Here is a 20,231-nt window from a genome sequence, read left to right on the forward strand (position 1 = left end):
TTCATGAAAGGCAGACAAAAGGTTCTGTAGACTGTGTCTATTGTCAGCATGGATGTTGTGGTTCCGTAGGCTAAAAATTAGTTACAGCTTGTTTTCGGGTGTTGGGCTTGCAGTTGACGATCCTCCCAAGCCCGTTGCTGGTGAGACAGGCAGTACACAAAGCTGGTGCTGCCCCACCATTTACCCGATTGTCATAAAGTCATAATGGCAGGGAAGGAGGCCATTTGGCCCATCGTGTCCATTCTGGCTCTCTGCAGAGCAATCCAAACAGTCCCATTCTCTTATTCTATCCCTGTCGTCCTTTAAGTTTATTTCTCTCAAGTGCCCATCCAATTTCCTTTTGGAATCATTCATCACCTACACTTCCACCACTCTTGCAGGCAGGGAGCTCCAGGTCATTACCACTCACTACGTAATAAAGTTCTTCATGACATACCCCCTGCATCTCTTGCACAAAACCTTAAATCTGAGTCCTTGGACTTTCAGCTAATGGGAATAGCTTTTCCTTTTTCACCCGATACAAACCTGTCAGAATCTTGTACACCTCCATCAAATCTCCCGTCAATCACCTTTGCGCCAAGGAGAACAACCCCAGCTTCTCCAGCCTAACCTTGTAGCTAAAATTCCTCATCCCTGGAACCATTCTGGTAAATCTTTGCACCCTCTCTAGGACCCACACATCCTTTCTAAAGTGTGGTGACAAAAACGGGACACAATACTCTAGTTGCAGCTAAACCAGAGCTTTGTAAAGATTCAGTATAGTCTCCCTGCTTTTGTACTCTATACCTGTACTTATGAAGCCCAAAATCCCATATGCTTTGCTAACTACTCTGTCAATATGTCCTGCCACCTTCAAAGATCTATGCACATGAACTCCCAGGTCCCTCTGTCCCTATACACTCTTTAGAACTGTACCATTTAGTCTATATTGCTCTCCCTATCCCTTTTTCCAAAATGCATCACCCTAAATTTCTCTGTATTACATTCCATCTGCCACTTGTCTGCCCATTTTGCTAGCCTATCTATGTCCTGTTGCAGTTGGTTGGTATTGATTCTCACTGTCTGCTACACCTCCAAGTTTAGTATCATTGGCAAATTTTGACATTTTACTCTGTACTCCAAGTCATTTATATATATCAAGAAGGCAGTGGTCCTAGCATTGGACCTTGGGGAACACCACTGTCTACAATCCTTCTGTCTGAAAAACAACCATTTACCGCAATTCGCTGTTTTCTGTCCTTAAGCCAATTTTTTATTCAAGTTGACATTGACCCTCCTATTCCATGAACCTCAGTTTTGGTAACCAGCCTTTTATGTGGTACTTTGTCAAAGGCTTTCTTAAAATCCATACAGACAACAGCCATTGCTTTCCCTTCATCAAACTTCTCTATTACTTCATCCAAAAAATCAATTAGATTAGTCAAGCTTGGCTGCATTTTACAAATCTGTGCTGGCTTTCCCTAATTAACTCAAACCTCTCCAAATGCCTGTTGATTTATTCCCTGATTATTGTTTATAAAACTTTTGATCGGCCTGTAGTTGCCAGGAATGTCCTTACACCCTTTCTTAAATAAGGGTGTTACATTTGCCATTCTTCAATCCTCTGGCACTTACCCCATGCCTAAGGAAGATTGGGATATTGTGGCAAGCCATTTTGCTATCTCGTTCCGGACCAGACGGCACATCCACTCTAAGCATAACCAACCTTTCCAGCACATCCTGTCTATCAATTTTCACCTCCTCCATTACCTCTACCATCTCCACTTCTACCTCTATTTTGTCAGCAGCCTCATCCTTAGTAAACACTGATACAAAGTGCTGATGAAGTATTCTAGCCTTGCCCTGTGCGTCTAAGCATATATCACCCTCTTTGTCCTTAATAGGCTCCACCCTGTTTCTTACTACCTGCTTACTATTTACAAACCGGTAGAAGATTTTTGGATTCCCTTTTATGTTAACTACTATTTTATTTTCATATTCTCTCTTTGTCGGTTGTATTTTGCTCTTCACTTCCCCTCTAAACTTATTGTATTTTGCTTGGTTCTCACTTGAAGAATTCACCTGATATGCATCATACATCTCTTTTTTTTTGTCGCATCATATTCTGTACCTCCCTCGTCATCCAAGGAGTCCTAGCTTTGATTCCCTTACATTTCGCCCTCATTGGAATGTGTCTTGCCTGTACCTGAAACATTTCCTCCTTAAACATCACCCATTGCTTCATCACAGTTTTTCCTACCAATCTCCAGTTCCATTTTACCTTGGCTAGATTGCATCTTATCCCATTGAAGTTAGCACTCTTCCAGTTTAGAAGTTCTACTTGAGATCGTTCCTTGCTTTTCTCCATTGCTAATCTAAACTTTATGATACAATGGTCACTCTTATCCAAGTGTTCTCCCACAGACACTTGGTCCATTTGGCCCACGTCATTCCCCAGCACCAGATCCACAATGTCTGCTTCCTAGTTGGACCGAGAACATACTGATCAAGGAAGTTCTCCTGAACACATTTCAGAAATTCCTCCCCCTCTTTTCCCTCTACTCTAACATTATCCCAATCGATACTTGAGTAATTATAGTCCCCCAAAATCATCACTCTATAGTTCTTGCACATCTCTGTGATTTCCCTGCAGAGTTGATCCTCTATCTCTCTCACTATTTGGAGGCCTGTAGAATACCCGTAGTAGCATGATAATACCCTTTTTGCTTCTCAACTCTAACTGTAGCATTTGTCTGAGAGGGGCCCGTGCTACCAGCTGGCTGAGCGCTCAGCAAGGAGCCTGGCAGCATGCACTGATCTCAAATGGTGCAGCCATCCTGCTGCTCTGAAAAGTAGTCTGCCCCTGTTAAAGGGGAGATGCACTCAGTGGAAGGGAGCTGTTGCTGGCTATCTCTACTAACACTGGTTTCATGTGAGAGCTGCACAAGTAGAACACCAGGGAGGAGAGAGGGCTCCTAGGTTGTTGGATGTGGTGCTGGAGGCCTTTGTCTTGGAGGTGGAAACAAAGAGAGAGGCCTTGTGTCCAAGAGGGGCCAGCTGGCTCTCAAGGACCACCCTCCCAAGGGAATGGGAGCAGGTGGCTGAGGAGACCAATGTAAGGAGTCTGACCCCGAGGACCTGTCAACAGTACCATAAAAAGTGTAATGACCTCATGTGGATGGTCAAGACCAGTGAATACATCTTCAAAGCACCTCATACCCACCACCCCACCATTCAGTCATTCTGCTCAGTGCACTACACCCCCATTACTCACCCATCAGCTGTCCCTGACATTCACGCCCAACATCCAGATACTCCACCTCACCCTCATGCACATTCCAATGATGCCAGCCTCACTTCAGGTCTCGCTGCTTCCATATACGTAAACTATTCAGCTGTGGCAGGCATATCACCCAAAAACAGTGCAACACGATCATTGACATTCTGCCCTCTCTTTTGCAGGACAAGATCACCCATAACTGCTGGGAACAGAGTAGAACTGATTAGGGACAAGGATGCCTGCATCTCCTGAGCCCTATGGAGGAGATGGTTCTCCATATCACGGAGTCAGCTGCAACAGAGCTTGTGACTTCCGGTGTTGCCGAGAATATTGAGAATGAAGTTATGTTCCTGTCTTATGCACCTTCTCAACTCCCAGCTCACCCTCATCCTGCTATCTAGCATGGTGTGCAAGCTGCTAATTGTGTGATCATGGTCCTCTTGCTTTCCTCCCCACACATCTTCCCTCACCCCAACCTATCCTTTTCTGATTTTCTGCTTTCAGTCACCCAAGCCTGCACCTGCCTAGCCACCGCACATCTAGGAGGAAGCGAGAGAACAACACCACAACACTGATAAAGAGTCCCTATCACTTGATCTGACACTGGCAAGCACCAGCTCAGACACTGGCACTGCATGTATCTTTCAGGCTAGTATAGTGTCGGGATCTGTATGTGGTAAGTCACCAGCTACAAATTGGCTACAGCCAGGCCAGGGAAAAGGGTAGTTTGTGTGCCAGCTCACCAGAGGACTAGGTTGCACACAAGTTCTGCTACAGGCGTTCGATGAGACAGCATACAGGAAAACACTGATGAGGGTTCACATGAAGATGCTGGGTGCATTGTCAAACCTGTCAGACAGCCACCTGCCACTGTCAAGGAGTCTGGAAGAGTACGGATCCAAGTTAGCAAAGGGCATTGAGCAGAGCTAGTCCTCTCTGCTCCATCGCCCTGTCATGTTGCAGACCCAGAGGCACTACGGCTGCGACCCCTGTGCCTGTTGTAGCCTTTGTGTGGACAGGTCACCTACTCCTCTGCCCTACTTGTGAGGATGCAGCAACACTCTCTGCCAAATCACCACAACACCTTAAAAAGCACTTCACAGTAATTCCAGCGACTTTGCAATAGCATAAGTTAGTCTAAATTGCCTTACCTGTAAATTGGGTGCCTTCGCCATTTAAATAACACTAGTGGTAGGTCGTTCTTGCAGCTGTAGCTATGTTTTTTGCTGAATGACAAGCAAGTACATTGGGCTGAATTTTGTACAAGCAGCAGAAGTCCTGTCACCGGAGCCGAAAGTAAGAGGTGACCCTGCTTCGGCCAACGGCAGGTCCCAGGGAGGCATATTTCAATGGCCAGACCCCCTTGAAGAGGTGTAAGTGGGGTAGGCCCCTGCGATTGGGGGAGTGGGGTGGGTTTGCGGTACACTGGTGGCGTCATTGCCGCGGGGTGGCCGTTGCCAGCAGGGGCCCCTCTGTGGAACATGGAGTGCCCAAAAAGTAATGCCCTCAGCTGGAGCCTGTTGGGAGGCTGCCAGGTTTCACTGGGCAGTGTCACTACGCAATGGCGGACCATGACCTCTCCCTCCTTCCCCCACCCCCACCCCCCCACAACCAATGCTGGGAAAATGCCCACGGAGACGGTAATTGGCTACTTAAGTGGCTCATTTGGGCACCCAGTGGGCGGCTGATAACCCAAATTCCCGCCACTGGCAAAAATGGCATGGTGGCGGGAAGTGATTTGGCATGTCTCCTACACCTTCTCATGCCAATTTGCTATCCTCCCAGCCCATCGCCAAAGAGCTTTTAAAATTCTGGCTATTGAGTTGACCTGCGTGGTCCAAGTATGTAAATCTTACATCAAATCAGCCGGAGTATTTGACATCATGATCTGGCCAATTGGGAAGCTTCCGGTGCATGCACAGCACGCTGGCGAATGCCCTTCCTACATGACACACTGTGCTGGAAGAGGCTGGAACTGCCGCATGCCCCACTCGATGGCCTGCAGCTTCCATAATGCCAGCTCCACTTGCCCTACGGAGCTGAATTTCTCGGCCAGTAAGTTTTAATACGAACTTAGCTAGTATTGGTCAAAAATATTTGTCAAGCTGTAAAATAAAATACAAGCCATATCTTCATTCACACAAGTTCCTGCAAACCAGCAGAGGTTCTGTTCAAATTCTCTGACTATTGTGGATTAACTTAATAACCAATATAATTTAGAAGGGTGTTTTGAGATTGTTTCTCTGCAAATGCTGGATGCATTCATGTGAGGGTACTTTGGTGAAATAAATGGGTTTCCATTAAAATAATGGCCAAAATAATTTCATGCAAACATGCTAATAGTTCATATCCCATAATGTGACTTGTAGGCTTAGAGAAGATTTACCAAGTTGCAACTGTAAAATTAGAAAATAATTTTATGTTGCGTGTTAGCTTTAAGCAACTAGATGTTTCCTGTGACTGGTGACTCTGATGACATTGAACCACGACTCTAGAATGAAGAACTAAAAAGAGAACTCCACTCTGGGAGGACACAGCAAACCTAATCATTGCCTTCAATCCTCATGTGCTACAAATTATGGGCCAGTGAAGTCAGTATTTGGTGTATCTCTGAATGAGTGCACTTCTGGTCATTTTAAGTCGTTAATAAATTCCTGATCTCAATACTTCATAAATTTTGCTAGTGCTGTGCTAGAACCAACTATATAATGGGTGCATTGCACTTTTCTTTGGATGTATTCCACCCTTAAATGGTGAAAAGCCTCTTAACTGCTCATCATTTGCATTTCCAATAGCATGGGAAAGTGTGAAGCAGTATATGACTTGGTGCATTTTATTAACTGTGAACAGTTATTCATTTGTGCGATGTGGGCATTGCTGGCTAGGCCAGCATTTGTTGCCCATCCCTAATTGCCCTTGAACTGAGTGGCTTGCTTGGCCATTTCAGAGGGCAGTTAAGAGTCAGCCACAGATAAGGACAGCAGATTTCCTTCCTTAAAGGACATTAGCGAACCAGATGGGTTTTTACAACAATCGACAATCGTTTCATGGTCCCATTAGACTTCCTTTTAATCCTAGATTTCTTAATTGAATTCAGATTTCATCATCTGTCATGGTGGGATTCAAACCCATGTCCCCAGAACATTAGCCTGGGCTCTGGATTACTAGTCTAGTGATATTACCACTACTTCACCGCCTCCCCAGTAATGAAACCTGGCATCCAAGGGTTAAATTACAAGGAGAGAGTATTCCCTGCAATTTAGAAAGTTAAGGGGTGATTTGATTAATACTTTCAGGATACTAAGTGGAACAGATCAGCTAGATAGAGAGAAACTATTTCCACTGGTTGGGGAGTCTCAAACTTAAAACAGGTATAGTTTAAAAATTAGAGCCGGACCTTCCAGGAGTGAAATTAGGACACACGTCTTCACACAAAGGATGGTAGAAGTTTGAAACTCTCTTCCACAATGGCAATTGATGCTAGTTCAATTATAAATTTTAAATCTGAGATTGATAGAATTTTGTTAACCAGGGTAGTAAGGGATCATAGGATCATAGAAAATAGGAGCAGTAGACCATTCGGCCCATTGAGCCTGCTCTGCCATTCAAACAGATCATGGCTGATCATCTCCCTCTATGCCATTTTTCCCCACTATCCACATGTCCCTTGATGTTGTTAGTATTCTGAAATCTATCGATTTCTGTCTTGAACATGCTCAGTGGTTGAGCTTCCACAGCCCTCTAGGGTAGAGAATTCCACAGATTCACCACCCTCTGAGTAAAGAAAGTCCTCCTCATCTCAGTCTTAAATGGCCTGCCCCTTATTCTAGACTCACCAGCCAGAAGAAACATCCTATCCACATCCACCCTGTTACACCCTGAAAGAAATTTTTTCAATGAGATCACCTCCCATTCTTCGAAACTCTAGAGAATACAAGCCCAGTTTCTGCAATCTCTCCTCATAAGACAATCCCGCCATCCCAGGAATTAGTCTGGTGAACCTCCGTTACACTCCCTGTATGGCAAGTATATCCTTCCTTAGATAAGGAGACCAAAACTGTACACAATACTCCAGGTGCGGTCTCACCAAGATTTTATACAATTGCAGCAATATCTATTTACTCCTGTACTCAAATCCCCTTGCAATGAAGACCAACATACCATTTGCTACCTTAATTGCTTGCATGTTTGCTTTTAGTGACTCATGAACAAGGACTCACAGGTCTCTTTGGACATCAGCACTTTCCAACCTCTCACCATTTAATCTGCCTTTCTGCTTTTTCTACCAAAGTGGACACTTATTCACGTTATTTTCCATCTGCCATGTTCTTGCCTATTCACTTAGCCTGTCCAAATCCCCTTGAAGCCTCCTTGCATCCTCCTCACAATTTACATTCCCTCCCAGTTTTATGTCATCAGCAAATTAGGAAATGTTACAATTGTTCCCCATATCCAAATCATTTATATAGCTTTGGAACAGCTGTGGCCCCAACACTGATCCTTGCGCTACCCCACTAGTAACAGCCTGACATCCTGAGAATGATCCATTTACTCCTACTCTTTGCTTTCTTTCTGTTAACCAGTTCTCAATCCATTGCAGTATATTACCCCCAATCCTATGTGCTTTTATTATGTTTACTAACCACCTTATCAAAAGCTTTCTGAAAATCCAAATACACCACATCCATTGGTTCTCCTTTATCTGTGCTAAAGTAACATCCTCAAAAATCTCCCAACAAGTTTGTCAAACATGATTTCCCTTTCACAATCCATGTTGACTCTGCCCAATTATATCATTATTTTTCTAATCATATCATTATTTTCCAAGTGTCCAGTTATCTCATCCTTTATAATAGATTCTAACATTTTCCCTACTACTGACATCAAACTAACAGGTCTGCAGTTCTCCATTTTCTCTCTCGCTCCCTTCTCATATAGTGGAGTTACATTTGCTACTTTCCAGTCTGCAGGAACCCTTCCAGAATCTATAGAATTTTGAAAGATAACCACCAATGCATCCACTATTTCTATAGCCACCGCCTTCAGTACTCTGGGATGTAGCTCATCTGGTCCAGGGGATTTATCAACTTTCAATGGGACAAAGGTGGAAATGTGGAGTTAGGTCGCAGATCAGCCATAATGTTATTAAAAGCGGAATAGTCTAGAGGGGCTAAACGCCTATTCCTGTTCCTTTGTTCGTATGTCTCAAAATCCTGGGTGACTGGATGAGCGAATTTTTGAAAGTGAGAGGAGAGAGAAATGCCAGTCTGACTGAAGCATTCTGTGAGATCTTATCCTGTGGTTAATCATCCTTCAAGAGCTTTAAAATTCAAGTGGCCAGTCTATCAAATTCTCTCTTCCTAAGAGTTGAAAAATGAAGTGTTATGACAAGCATGTAATCTCCTTTTTACCAATTATAGATGCTCTCAATGCCACTTGTCAGTGAGGCAATACAAAGCAAATTGCAACAAAGCTAAGCCAGTGGGATGGGCAAGCTCTATAAGATGACACTGTTCATTAAAACTCACTGGGATGATATCAGAGGTGAAAAGTTATATAGAGGAGGAGTAACTTGAGATACTGTGACTATTCCCACTGGGATAGAGAAGGCTAAGAGGAGATTTAGTCGGTGATTTGTAAAAAATTATGACTGGTTTGATATAGTGAATAGTGAAAGACTAGTTGGGCAGTCAGTGACGAGGGAACAACGATTTAAAATGTTCACTAGGCGAGTTAGGAGAAAGTTATTTATGCAGAAAATGATTTGGGATTACCTTGGTATAGTTTAGGTAAAGATCACTGCATATTTTTATGGCAAGATTAAACAATTGAGGCAGTAGAAGATTAAGGGAAAGAGTAGGATTAGTTTTGAATTGCTCCAACAAAAGAGCTGCACAGACTCAGTGGGTTACATGGCTGTCTTCTGTGCTGTAAACTTCTGTAGTTCATTGTGGACTAAGTAACTGATGACAGAAACTACCAGGGGGCTCTGCCAATACACAACCTTAAAGTTCAGGCTAAAAGGGCTGGCTGCTAATCATCCTGGAAGTGTTCAACTTGGAACTATCCCAGGACACGTACTTGATATGGGATAGGTTTCAGACTTTAAAATGAATAGTTTTCAGACGAGAAGAATGTGTCCTGGATGTATTGAAGCAGCTTGATCTTTATTTGTAGAAAAACAAGACATCTCAATTTTCAACAAATAGCACTTTATGGCCTATTAGATGGCAAAGTGCAACATGAACATATTAGAATTGAATGCCAACCTTTAAATACTATCAGTCCTAACCCCCTAGGAGATCATTTTGCCTTTGGATAGAGAATCAAAGTTCTTTTCTGGTGTATGTAGCAACCATTGATGCTTTCCACTTTTACAAAAGAAGGGATTGAGGATTGCAGAATCTTTTGACAGACCTAAATTCATTTTCACATGGGGACCTAAATCTTTGTCAGAACTCTTCTTGCCTTCTGTTATAATATATGGTCAGAGTGATCTTTGAATTAATTGTACATGGCGATGAATGAAGAAAAAATGCTAAGCAAAAGTGTAGTTTTGTTCTTTAAACAACTTCTGTGGTTTTGAAAATAACGTTATTCAGAATGTTATTTTGCATCTTTTAATACTGCCAATCCTAAATGTTTCACTTTTTCCCCCATTGTAAATAGCTATTGCAGAAGCAAAGTCACTGTCCTGTGCTCCAGGGGGAGTGAAAATAGATGGAACCTGTCAAGGTAATGAAGCCTTTTACAAATTTATTAACAGAATCTCTTGCCAAAATTTTCTGTAAATTTTGAGTTATCACGTTAATCTAACTGCTAGATCTCCCATGGCTTTGCTCTTGGTAAGTAAATAATACTGTGCATTAGAAAGATTGAAGCATTACACCATGTAATGTGCATTTATTATTTTGCTACCAAGATGAAGTGTCTCTTCAAAACTACAAAGTCCAATAATTCCTGTTAAGTAAACACAGCATGAGGCCATTCACAGTTTAATTAATGCCTGGAGGGAGCGGTTTGCAGACTAAATTTTAGGCTCCAAGTCAAACCAACCCAAGATGAAGGCGACTGTTCCCTTTCTCTTTTGTTAACAAAATGAAAAACAATAGAGTGTGGATTAGAATTTTCTGGGCTTAGAAATTTTTGGCCATTGGGACCATTTTCAGGTCCCGACCCCACTCTCAGCAGCAGCTCGCCTTCCGTTTCAATCTTCTGGAAGGCCGCGAATGAAGAGCCCGCCTCCGGGATCACCGTCCAATCGGGGTGGTGGGTGGCCTGAGGCAGTGGGATGTCGATTCAGCTCGCCCCATTGCAAGGGCGGCTGGCAGCCATCACTGTGTCTGCAATGAAAAAGCTGCTGAAGGGAATGTAGCAGGAGCGGGAGAGACGCAGGAACGTAATGGTCAGTCTAATGGAAGCGACTGCCATTGCATCAGCCCCAATACTATCGGAGACATCAGGCTCTAGGAGCTCCTCACGCAATGGCAAGCTTCTGCCAGCGGAAGCTATTGGCCTTGCCAGGTTTTGCCATTAAAGGGTAGAAAACCTTGAACCTTCACACTGCTCCGACCTCCTGCTGTGCAGCTACCTCCAGTTGCCAAGGTGCTGACACATGGGGTCTTTGCAATGCTGGGAAAATTGCAACCTATCTGGAAGATTGCAGTTAATTACCTAATTATCCACCTCAATTTGCTTCTCGGTGCTGCCAGATAGGTTGTCAACATTGGACTCAGCCCACCCTGTGAAATGCGGGAACATGTAGGCAATCCAGTCTAATGCATTTTTCTCTCATTTTGCTCACTGCAACCCCGCCCCACTGCATTGTCTCCAAAGCTGCCTCCAAGGGCCTGGTAAAAATCCCCCCATGATGTCTGGAGTGTAATGGATGCATGCTAGATAAAAAGCAGCTAATTGTGCTTGAATCTACACTCCAAAGGTTAGTGTTGTGCAGTGGGAATCCTGCTGCGCCAGTGCCTTCTGCTCCTGGATACATAGGTCTTATCCTTTTATGTGTGTTAATCTGTTAATTGTGTAACAATGGTTTGATTATATGCAGGTGAAGGGTATTAACTGGGTCTCAGTTGAGCACTTATAAGCAGGCACTCACTGAGACTGGTGGAGGGTTTTGAGTGAGGAGCTACATATTTGTAATCCTTTTACTCTGCACATAAATGTGAAACTGAGTAACTATAGGCTCCAGCATTATCCTTCCATAACAAGCTTACTGGAGTTTGACAACGTGTAAGAAAGTAATCTGGTGGTAACAAAATATGTATCATGTTAAATTGGGATACTTCTGCAATGTACATTCTTTCTGAAAAAGAGATTATCAGTTGGATCAGAATATTGTATGATGCATTTTAATATATTTAAAAGTATTAACTTCAAAATCCATTTACTGAACTGTTTTTGCACATATTTACACATTAATTAATTTCGCCACGGGACATCTTTACTGTTGCACTCGTTAATTTCCCATGGCATCGCACATGGGGAATCAAGATCAGGGGTCCTGTTTCATGTCAAGCAGGATTAGTGGGTGGAGTGATGACTAAAGCAAGGGAGCGAAGCAAGTAAGTGGAAAGGAGGAAAGAGAAAGTGGGTAGAGAGGGAGATGAGGGTTGGAGGGGAGGGAATGGGGAGAAGGGAAGGTGAGAGGGGAAGGGAAGGGAGAAGGAGCAAATAGGAGTTTACCTCAGCAGAGAATCTGAGTATGAATTTTGCTTCAACAGGGGAGGGGGCTAATTTTGCTTTGGCTGGGGGTGGCGGGATGTGCTTTTGGCCTTGTGGTGGGGGATTCAGAGTGTGAATTTGCACAGTTGAAGTTCTCAGTACTGAGAAACAGAATTTAAAATATATGGTCTGGGTGGAACCATCTAGCCTTACACTGCTGGCAGGACGTTGCACCTAGCAAGCAGCTTATCAGAAGATTACTGGTACATTGCCCCCGAGCTAAGATTTTCCACAAAGTTGCCTACAGCATGTTGGATTCTGCCAGTGTTGCTGGGTATTCACTTCACCATATATATAGAATGAAGGTGTTTATCATCACATTTTTTTTAAAGCGACAATTTAAGAATTGCTCTTCATTTCCAAAACCCTCAGAAGATTAAATAGGTCAGATAGATTCCATGATAAAGTTGATTATTCCTGGCTTGTGCGAAGATCAGGCCTGATCAACCCTTTCTCATTCTTACACAAGCGAAATACTGTGGATGCTGAAAATCTGAAATAAAAAACGAATATTGCTGGAAATACTCAGCAGGGCATGACAGGGTAGATGTAGATAGGATGTTCCCCTGGCTGCTGAGTCTAGAACCAGGGCACATAGTCTCAGAATAAGGGGCAGACCATTGAAGACTGAGATGAGGAGAAATTTCTTCACTCAGAGGGTGGTGAATCTTTGGACTTCTGTACCCCAGAGGGTGTGGAAGCTCAATCATTGAGCATGTTCAAGACAGAAATAGATTTCTCAATACTGACATCATCAAGGGATATGGGGATAGAGGGGGAAAAATGGCATAGAAGTAGATGATCAGCCATGATCTGTTTGAATGGCGGAGGAGGCTTGACAGGCTGAATGGCCTACTCCTGCTCCTATTTCCTATGATCCTATGATCTGTGGGAAGAGAAACCGAGTTAACGTTTCAGACCAATGACCTTTCATCAGAACTCATTCTTATTTGCTTGTGGCTTGCCCAGTTTAAAAAACAGAGCACTGAACTTATCAACAATGGTCCATGTCAACAAATATTTTCATTAAGAATCAAGCATTTTATTCAAAAATAAACAAAATGAAATTAAAGAATGCTGGAAATGTTTTTATGAGGGAAACAAACATTTTTGCTAGCTTTCCAACACACGAGCCATTTTGCATTCTTATTTTATTAGCTCAGCCTGAGATTTGGCTCATTTGCCAATTGAGTAGAGTGGGATTACAGAGGCATGGTGACCTGTAAAATTGATTCACATATTTCTTCCCTTGGTAATATTACATTATCAGCAGTGAATATGGAGATGTATAGTTTTAGTTCTGTGAGCTTAAAGTTGGATTACTTCATGCAACTGGCTGGTTACGTACAATCCAGGTGTTTCATGCACTTGGTCCTTCCATTTTCTGTGCCTGGAGCATTGTACCTGTTCTGAAATTAAAGAGTGGTGATTTTGAAGAGGGCATTTATCTTTAGACAGCCAAAATTGTAAGGGCTCATTTATAATGATGTTTCAGTTCAGAAATAAAAGGAAATTAAGTAAACGACAAAACAAACCAATTTGTGGCAGAAAACCTTTTATTCAGATGTGTTGTAGTGCTTGCTGGACTGCTTTGAAGCAGGTTAGAAACAAAACAATGTACCATTATTTGGGTGGGAGCTGGAATTGTGTTGATTACTTTAATAGTGTCTGACAGTACAATGGTAGCAACATATTTAGTGGTGGAAATTCACTGTCGTAAAAGGCTTGGTTCTGACATAATGCTTTTACTGTTGAGTGTCTTGGTTTGTCATTCGTAAGCAAAATTTTTCACCAAACAAATTAAGAAAAAAAAAGAAAATTATTGAATTATTTTCCATAACTGGATTATTTTAAGTTGGAGAATGGCATAAACTCACTTCAAATAGAGAGATATGTAAGCTAACCCAATCTGTAGTTGCTTTCCTAAGTCATGAGAAATTGCAGGACTAAGCTGCATTTTGTTTCTGATCTGCAACAACAACAACTTGAATTTATGTAGTGCTTTTAACATAGTAAAATGTCCCAAGATGCTTCTGAGGAGTGTTACCAAACAAAATTTGACACCGAGTCACATGAGATATTGGGGCCCATGACCAAAAGCTGAGTCAAAGAGGTTGGTTTTAAGGAGCTTTTAAAGAAGGAAAGAGAGGTGGAGAGGGTTAGGGAGGGAAGTCCAGTGTTTAGGGCCGTGACAGCTGAAGGAATGTTGGCCATTGGTGGAGTGCTTAAAATTGGAAATGCTAAAGGGGCTGGAATTGGAGGAGCACAGATAGTGAAGATGATTACAGGGCTGAAGGAGATTACAGAGATAGGGAGGGGCGATTTTTTTATTTCCTCCACATAGAGGTTTTACCATGAGGTTTTGTTGTGGTTATTTATTTATTTAGAGATACAGCACTGAAACAGGCCCTTCGGCCCACTGAGTCTGTGCCGACCAACAACCACCCATTTATACTAACCCTACAGTAATCCCATATTCCCTACCACCTACCTACACTAGGGGCAATTTACAACGGCCAATTTACCTATCACCTGCAAGTCTTTGGCTGTGGGAGGAAACCAGAGCACCCGGCGAAAACCCACGCAGTCACAGGGAGAACCTGCAAACTCCGCACAGGCAGTACCCAGAATCGATATATTGGATTAAATTTTGTGCTGATGGGAGTGATTTCTATGGTTTTACAGAGATGGTAAATATATAAACTATAAGCTTTCACAGAATACATTGATTTGTCCTGTCTGGAACATCAACTGCTTTTGTTACTGTAAAAAAACTTTGATAGATTATATTAAATTCTTGCTTAACCAAAGTAATCCATTTGTTATAAGTCGTGCTTGTGTTACTTCATTGTTTTAGTAGATGTGGACGCTCGGTCAGACTTTTCTTTAAGAATTCAGCAGTGATACTGAGAAATTATACCTGGACAAACACCATAATATCTTTGTTTTGGGATGAAAGTAGTGATAACCTACAACCTAGAATAACAAGCGCACTAAATGCATGGGAACACCACCACGTGCAAGATCCCCTCCAAGTCACAGACCATCCTGACTTGGAGCTATATCGCCATTCCTTCACTGTCGCTGGGTCAAAATCTGGAACTCCTTTCCTAACAGCATTGTGGGTGTACTGACACCAGATGGACTACAGCGGTTCAAGAAGGCAGCTCACCTTCTCAAGGGCAATTAGGAATGGGTTACTCATTCTGTACTATGTGTCTGAGAGAACAGCGGCATTGGTACTCTGTGTAACGACTTTCTATTGTAACAAATTTATTGCAGTGATTTGGAGCCAGGGAAAAATGAATGTTTCATGTATTATATGAGGTTCTGTTTGCCCATTGACTGTATGATTTTATATATGCCCCCTCTGACCTCTGCATTGATGAGTAGAACAGTTGGACAATAGTAGATTTCAGCTGCTGTTTGATGCATGGCCACTACTGATGTCATAGAATTGCTTTATAAGTGCACATCACTTGAAACTTTAGTCAAAATAATGTTCACTTCCCTGTAAAGCAGTTAGTTTTAGGTTATTCAATAATTGTTAACCATGATCTAACACAAATGTTTGTTATTTTGTGAGTATAATATGCTAAATGGATTAAATTGAGTCAGAGGCTGTGGATTCAGACCTATAGTGCATTATCTGGGCTGGCACGTCAGTGGAACATAGGGAGCTGTAGCTGCTGTATTTACTTACATAATAGTGGTTAGTATGTTTCAAAATGAATTAATTGACTGTAAAGTGCTTTGGGACATCCTGAGGATATGGCAAGGTGCTGTCCACCAAAAGGTTCTTTATTTCTTATAAATCCATTGGAACAAATTGAGATGGATTATTTTCAAGGAGGGAACAAAAATATAAAACAAAAGTAGCGAGCCCAACTCCAGTTATACGGCTACTTTTGCTTTACCACAATAACTCTGACACCAGGCCAATTTGTTATTGGAGGCCAAACATCTAAGCAACAGCACATCGCTGCAGGAGTTCCTCAGGGTAGTGTCCTAGGCCAATTGCTCTTCAGCTGCTTCATCAATGGCCTTCCCTCCATCACAAGGTCAGAAGTAGGGATGCTCGCTGATGATTGTATGATGTTCAGCACCATTCACAACTCCTCAGACACTGAAGCAGTCTGTGTCCACATGCAGCAGGAGCTGGACAACATTCAGGCTTGGGTGGGTAAGTGGCAAGTAACATTTGCACCGCACAAATGTCAGGCAATGACCATATCCAACAAAAGAGAATCTAACCATCTCCTCTTGACATTCAATGGCATTACCATCACTGAATCACTTACCATAAACATCCTGGGGGGTTACCATTGACCAGAAACTGAAATGGACCAGCCAGATAAATACTGTAGCTACAAGAGCAGGTCAGAGGATTGGAATTCTGTGGCGAGTAACACACCTCCTGACACCTTAAAGCCTGCCCACCATCTACAAGGCAGAAGTTAGGTGTGTAATGGAATACTCTCCACTTGCCTGGATGAGTGCGGCTCGAACAGCACTCTAGAAGTGCGACACCATCCTAGACAAAGCAGCCCACTAGTTTGGCACTCCATTTACCACATTAAACATTCACTCCCTCACCATCGGCACACAGTGGCAGCATTGTGTCTACAACAGTACAAGATGCACTGCAGCAACTTGCCAAGGCTCCTTCAGAAGCATCTTCCAAACCCGTGACCTCTGCGATCTAGAACGACAAGCGCACTAAATGCATGGGAACACCACCACCTGCAAGTTCCCCACCAAGTCACAGACCATCCTGACTTGGAACTATATCGCCGTTCCTTCACTGTCGCTGGGTCAAAATCTGGAACTCCCTTCCTAGCAGCATTGTGGGCACACCTACATCAGATGGACTGCAGCGGTTCAAGACGGAAAATTACCACCACCTTCTCAAGGGCAATTAGGGACGGGCAATAAATGCTGGCCTTGCCAGTGACGTTCATATCCCATGAAAGACTAAAGAAAAGGCCCCAATTTAACTCCAGTGTGGTTTGAGACTGCCTCATTCTTACATTAGACTTGCTGGGTACTTGATAAATTTGTAGAGCTTTTTTATTTCATGTTCGGAAAAAACCCAGTGGGCTCTTCAAAACATTTCAAGCTTAGTGGAGCTCTCTACCTGCATGAAAGCGCAGACCAATACTGCTTTCTCCCGGGTGTTAGAATTGTTCACAACAGCAGCTTAGATGAAGTGTTACTGACTGAATCGCATTATGGAGTGAATGGTCTCAGTCCAATACTTTTATAGCTCCATTGTGCTACAGATAAAATTAAAGTCATTTTCATATTTATTGTCTGCCACTGTAAACATATCAAAACAGGACATGCTACTTTATTTTGTACCATAGGCAATAAATATAGTACAGTACAACATCTAGAACATGCATAAAAAAGACGATTATAGCATGCTTGTCTAAAATTGGAAACAGTAAATTTTTATCTTCAAAAATGACCAGTAGTAAATTTCAGACCATATTTTATTTTTTTCCTGAATTACATTAAGTAGCTTAACTAAAACTCAATCTCAATGTTGATTCTGCAGCTCACTTTAGAATTAAGTTACACTTGGAACTTAAAGGGCAGCATGATTTAGTACTTAATCACCACTTGTTAAGTTTGGGTGGTATTGCTTAAGAGAAGTTGGAGAATATGAGAATAGATATTGGTCTGGCCCTGTTTTTATTGAGACAGTGTGCGTCCGAAGCAAGAGGCCTGAGGTTTGGCAGTAATTGGCCCTCTACATATTGGGGTGAGGTATTGGCGTTTGTCTCACCTCCACAGGCAGCTCATTCCATGAGAAAAATCACTGGCAGCGGCCCATCGATGAGTTCTGGTCTGGGGATGGTAGGTTGGATCTGGCAATCAGGCAGGAGGTAGGGGGAGCAATTTGCAAGGAATGTGGAGTTGCAGGGAGTAGTCCTGATCCTCTTGGCTGCACAGAAAGCTTTTTAAAAATTAAATTAAAGCTGCAGGGTCCACTGATCAGTCCCGAGTGGGGCAGGCACAGATTGTGCACAGACTGTTCGATTTCTAAATTGATATGTTTTGCATCTGTTGTACAGCAGAGGAAGGGAAGTAGGGAATAGCAATTTCGACCGTATTTTATCAGATAATAGATCTGTGAAGTTTGTCACAGTGAGTGAGATGTAATGTTGTTTGTAAGAATTAGAGCGAGGTTTGTGAATTAGTGAATAGTTAAGGGAGAGTAATGAGTAGCTGGGTGAGGATGCGGGGGGTGGTAGTGGGTACTTCGCTGGAGGAGTGAGTACAGAAGGAGTGGGAAGCACTGGCACAGCATGGGCTGGATTTCCCTGCTCCTGCTGGAGATGGGTTGGAGTGAGTCTGCTGCCTTGACATTGACCGATCTTTCTGGATCAGGGCTTATTACTCATTCAGGGCAGGCTTTCCGATCTATGCTACCAAAATGGAGCCTTCCACTGCCAATGGGAAAAATCAGGGTGGTGCAGCATGGGGACAGCACCCTGAAGATTAACACAATAAGCTTGTTTTAAGCATTGGACTGAGGTAGGTTTTGGAGCTCAAGGAGAGGGAAAATTGCTCAATGGGCCTTCTGCTGCCACTCCTTTCCTGGCCGCCCCTGGCGTCATTGTTGCTAGTGGACAGGCTGATGGGTGCTGCCTATTCACCATCTACATGTGACAGAGGCAGTGAATAGTGGCAGTGGCCTTCCCTGCTGCAGCAGGGGGAGGAAAATCCAAGTTGGGGCAGGATGTGATGTTAGCTCCTGGAACAGCTTGCGTATGTATGAGCATGCCACGCTGCCATAGTGTTGCAATCCCTTCAAACAACTGTGCATCTTTATTAGCATCTTTGGCAGTTTTAAAAAACTGGCAATTTGTGTGGGGCTAATTTTCTAAGTATATTATATAAAATCAATTTGTTAGTTTTTAACTACATTTGAAACATCAATGCTTATCCTTTTTCTTTCAGCTAGGCTTCCAGATCTGCCTGACAAGCCAATGATTACCCCAGAGTTGGTGGGCACCAGCATCCACCTGAAGTGCACTTATGTGAGTCCCGCTATAAATAGCACCGTAGGATATGTGGTGGTGTGGTCCCGGGTTTCCCCATTCCACATGAAGGAAGAGATAAAGAGGGACACGACCCGGCAGCTGTTCTCATTTGTGGAGATGGATGGGATTACTTTAAGGCTGGGAGATACGGTAATGATTTCCAGCCCTCTTGAAATAAAACTCCAGAATTCAATTGTTTTAGCATTACTTTTAATTCTTGTTCAAGTTTCTCTGCGTAGCTTCATGATTAAAATGTCATCACCAAGAAGTAAGATTATTCTATAAGTGTAGCAAAAGACAGTCAAATACAACTATCACAAATTCTTGGAACAGGAAAATTATTGTTCAGTAACAGAAAGACTTCCCAACCCATGCATCATTGCACAGCCAAGTGGGCATTATCTATTCTATTGCAAGCCACTGCTGATGGTCTGCAAATATCTGTTTGAAGTTAGTTGCCAGAAGATGCATGAATGTCTCCAGCATTTCCCTTCCACCCTCGCACCTTATCTTATTGACATGATCGAGATTAGTAATGTGCTCAGTAGGAACTCTGGCATATAGTTCAGAAATATATACACAGTACATCAATCAAAACTTTAACCTGTCATTTTTCTTTTAGATATGACTTGCTGTGCATTTCCAGCATTTTCTGATTTTATTACAATTTGCCTTCATACAAATGGAAAACTAGAAAAAGGTGACTAACAACCTCAAAAAAGCCAACAACTTAAAAACAGCTCTGAATATAGACCTATGACATGTAATAACACTGAAAGTGCAGTGGGTCAGGGCCTTGCCATAACTTACACACAGATGTACCCAACACTCCATTTGCTTTTAGTAGAGGATTGTGGCAAAAATCATGTGGAATTTGACTCACATTTTGCTGGCAAACTTTGTCCTATTGCAGACATGCAAAGGTACTCTCTGTTTTCTGAATCTGATTTGTTAAATTATTTATACAGTCACTCTGGAACTGGATGGTGCCTCATAATCCTGCAAACAAATCTTTAGCAGTATCAAGAGCATCCAAATAGAAAACCTTGATCCATTCTCAGCTCTGCCTTTCAGCACAGCTTGCATATCCAAGGATAGACATGCCCCTGGATAGAATATTGGTTGGCAGATAGGAAACAAAGAGTAGGGATAAATGGGTCTTTTACCGAATGGCAGGCAGTGAC

The 20,231-nt window shown here is 42.7% G+C and overlaps 1 protein-coding gene across 2 annotated transcripts in view; it reads left to right on the forward strand.

The window, feature by feature from the left end:
• The window catches only part of si:ch211-246m6.5 (von Willebrand factor D and EGF domain-containing protein), a 297,063-nt gene that overhangs the window by 72,685 nt on the left and 204,147 nt on the right, over window positions 1-20,231 (forward strand). The window contains exons 4-5 of one of the 2 annotated variants that reach the window (XM_068035012.1): window positions 9,929-9,994; window positions 18,965-19,197. In XM_068035012.1, the coding sequence (XP_067891113.1) occupies window positions 9,929-9,994; window positions 18,965-19,197 (299 nt within the window). The remainder of the gene's footprint in view (window positions 1-9,928; window positions 9,995-18,964; window positions 19,198-20,231) is intronic. The other variant, XM_068035013.1, reaches the window with a different exon arrangement.

This window comes from Heterodontus francisci, chromosome 7 (genome assembly GCF_036365525.1).
Source record: "Heterodontus francisci isolate sHetFra1 chromosome 7, sHetFra1.hap1, whole genome shotgun sequence".
Lineage (NCBI taxonomy): Eukaryota > Metazoa > Chordata > Chondrichthyes > Heterodontiformes > Heterodontidae > Heterodontus > Heterodontus francisci.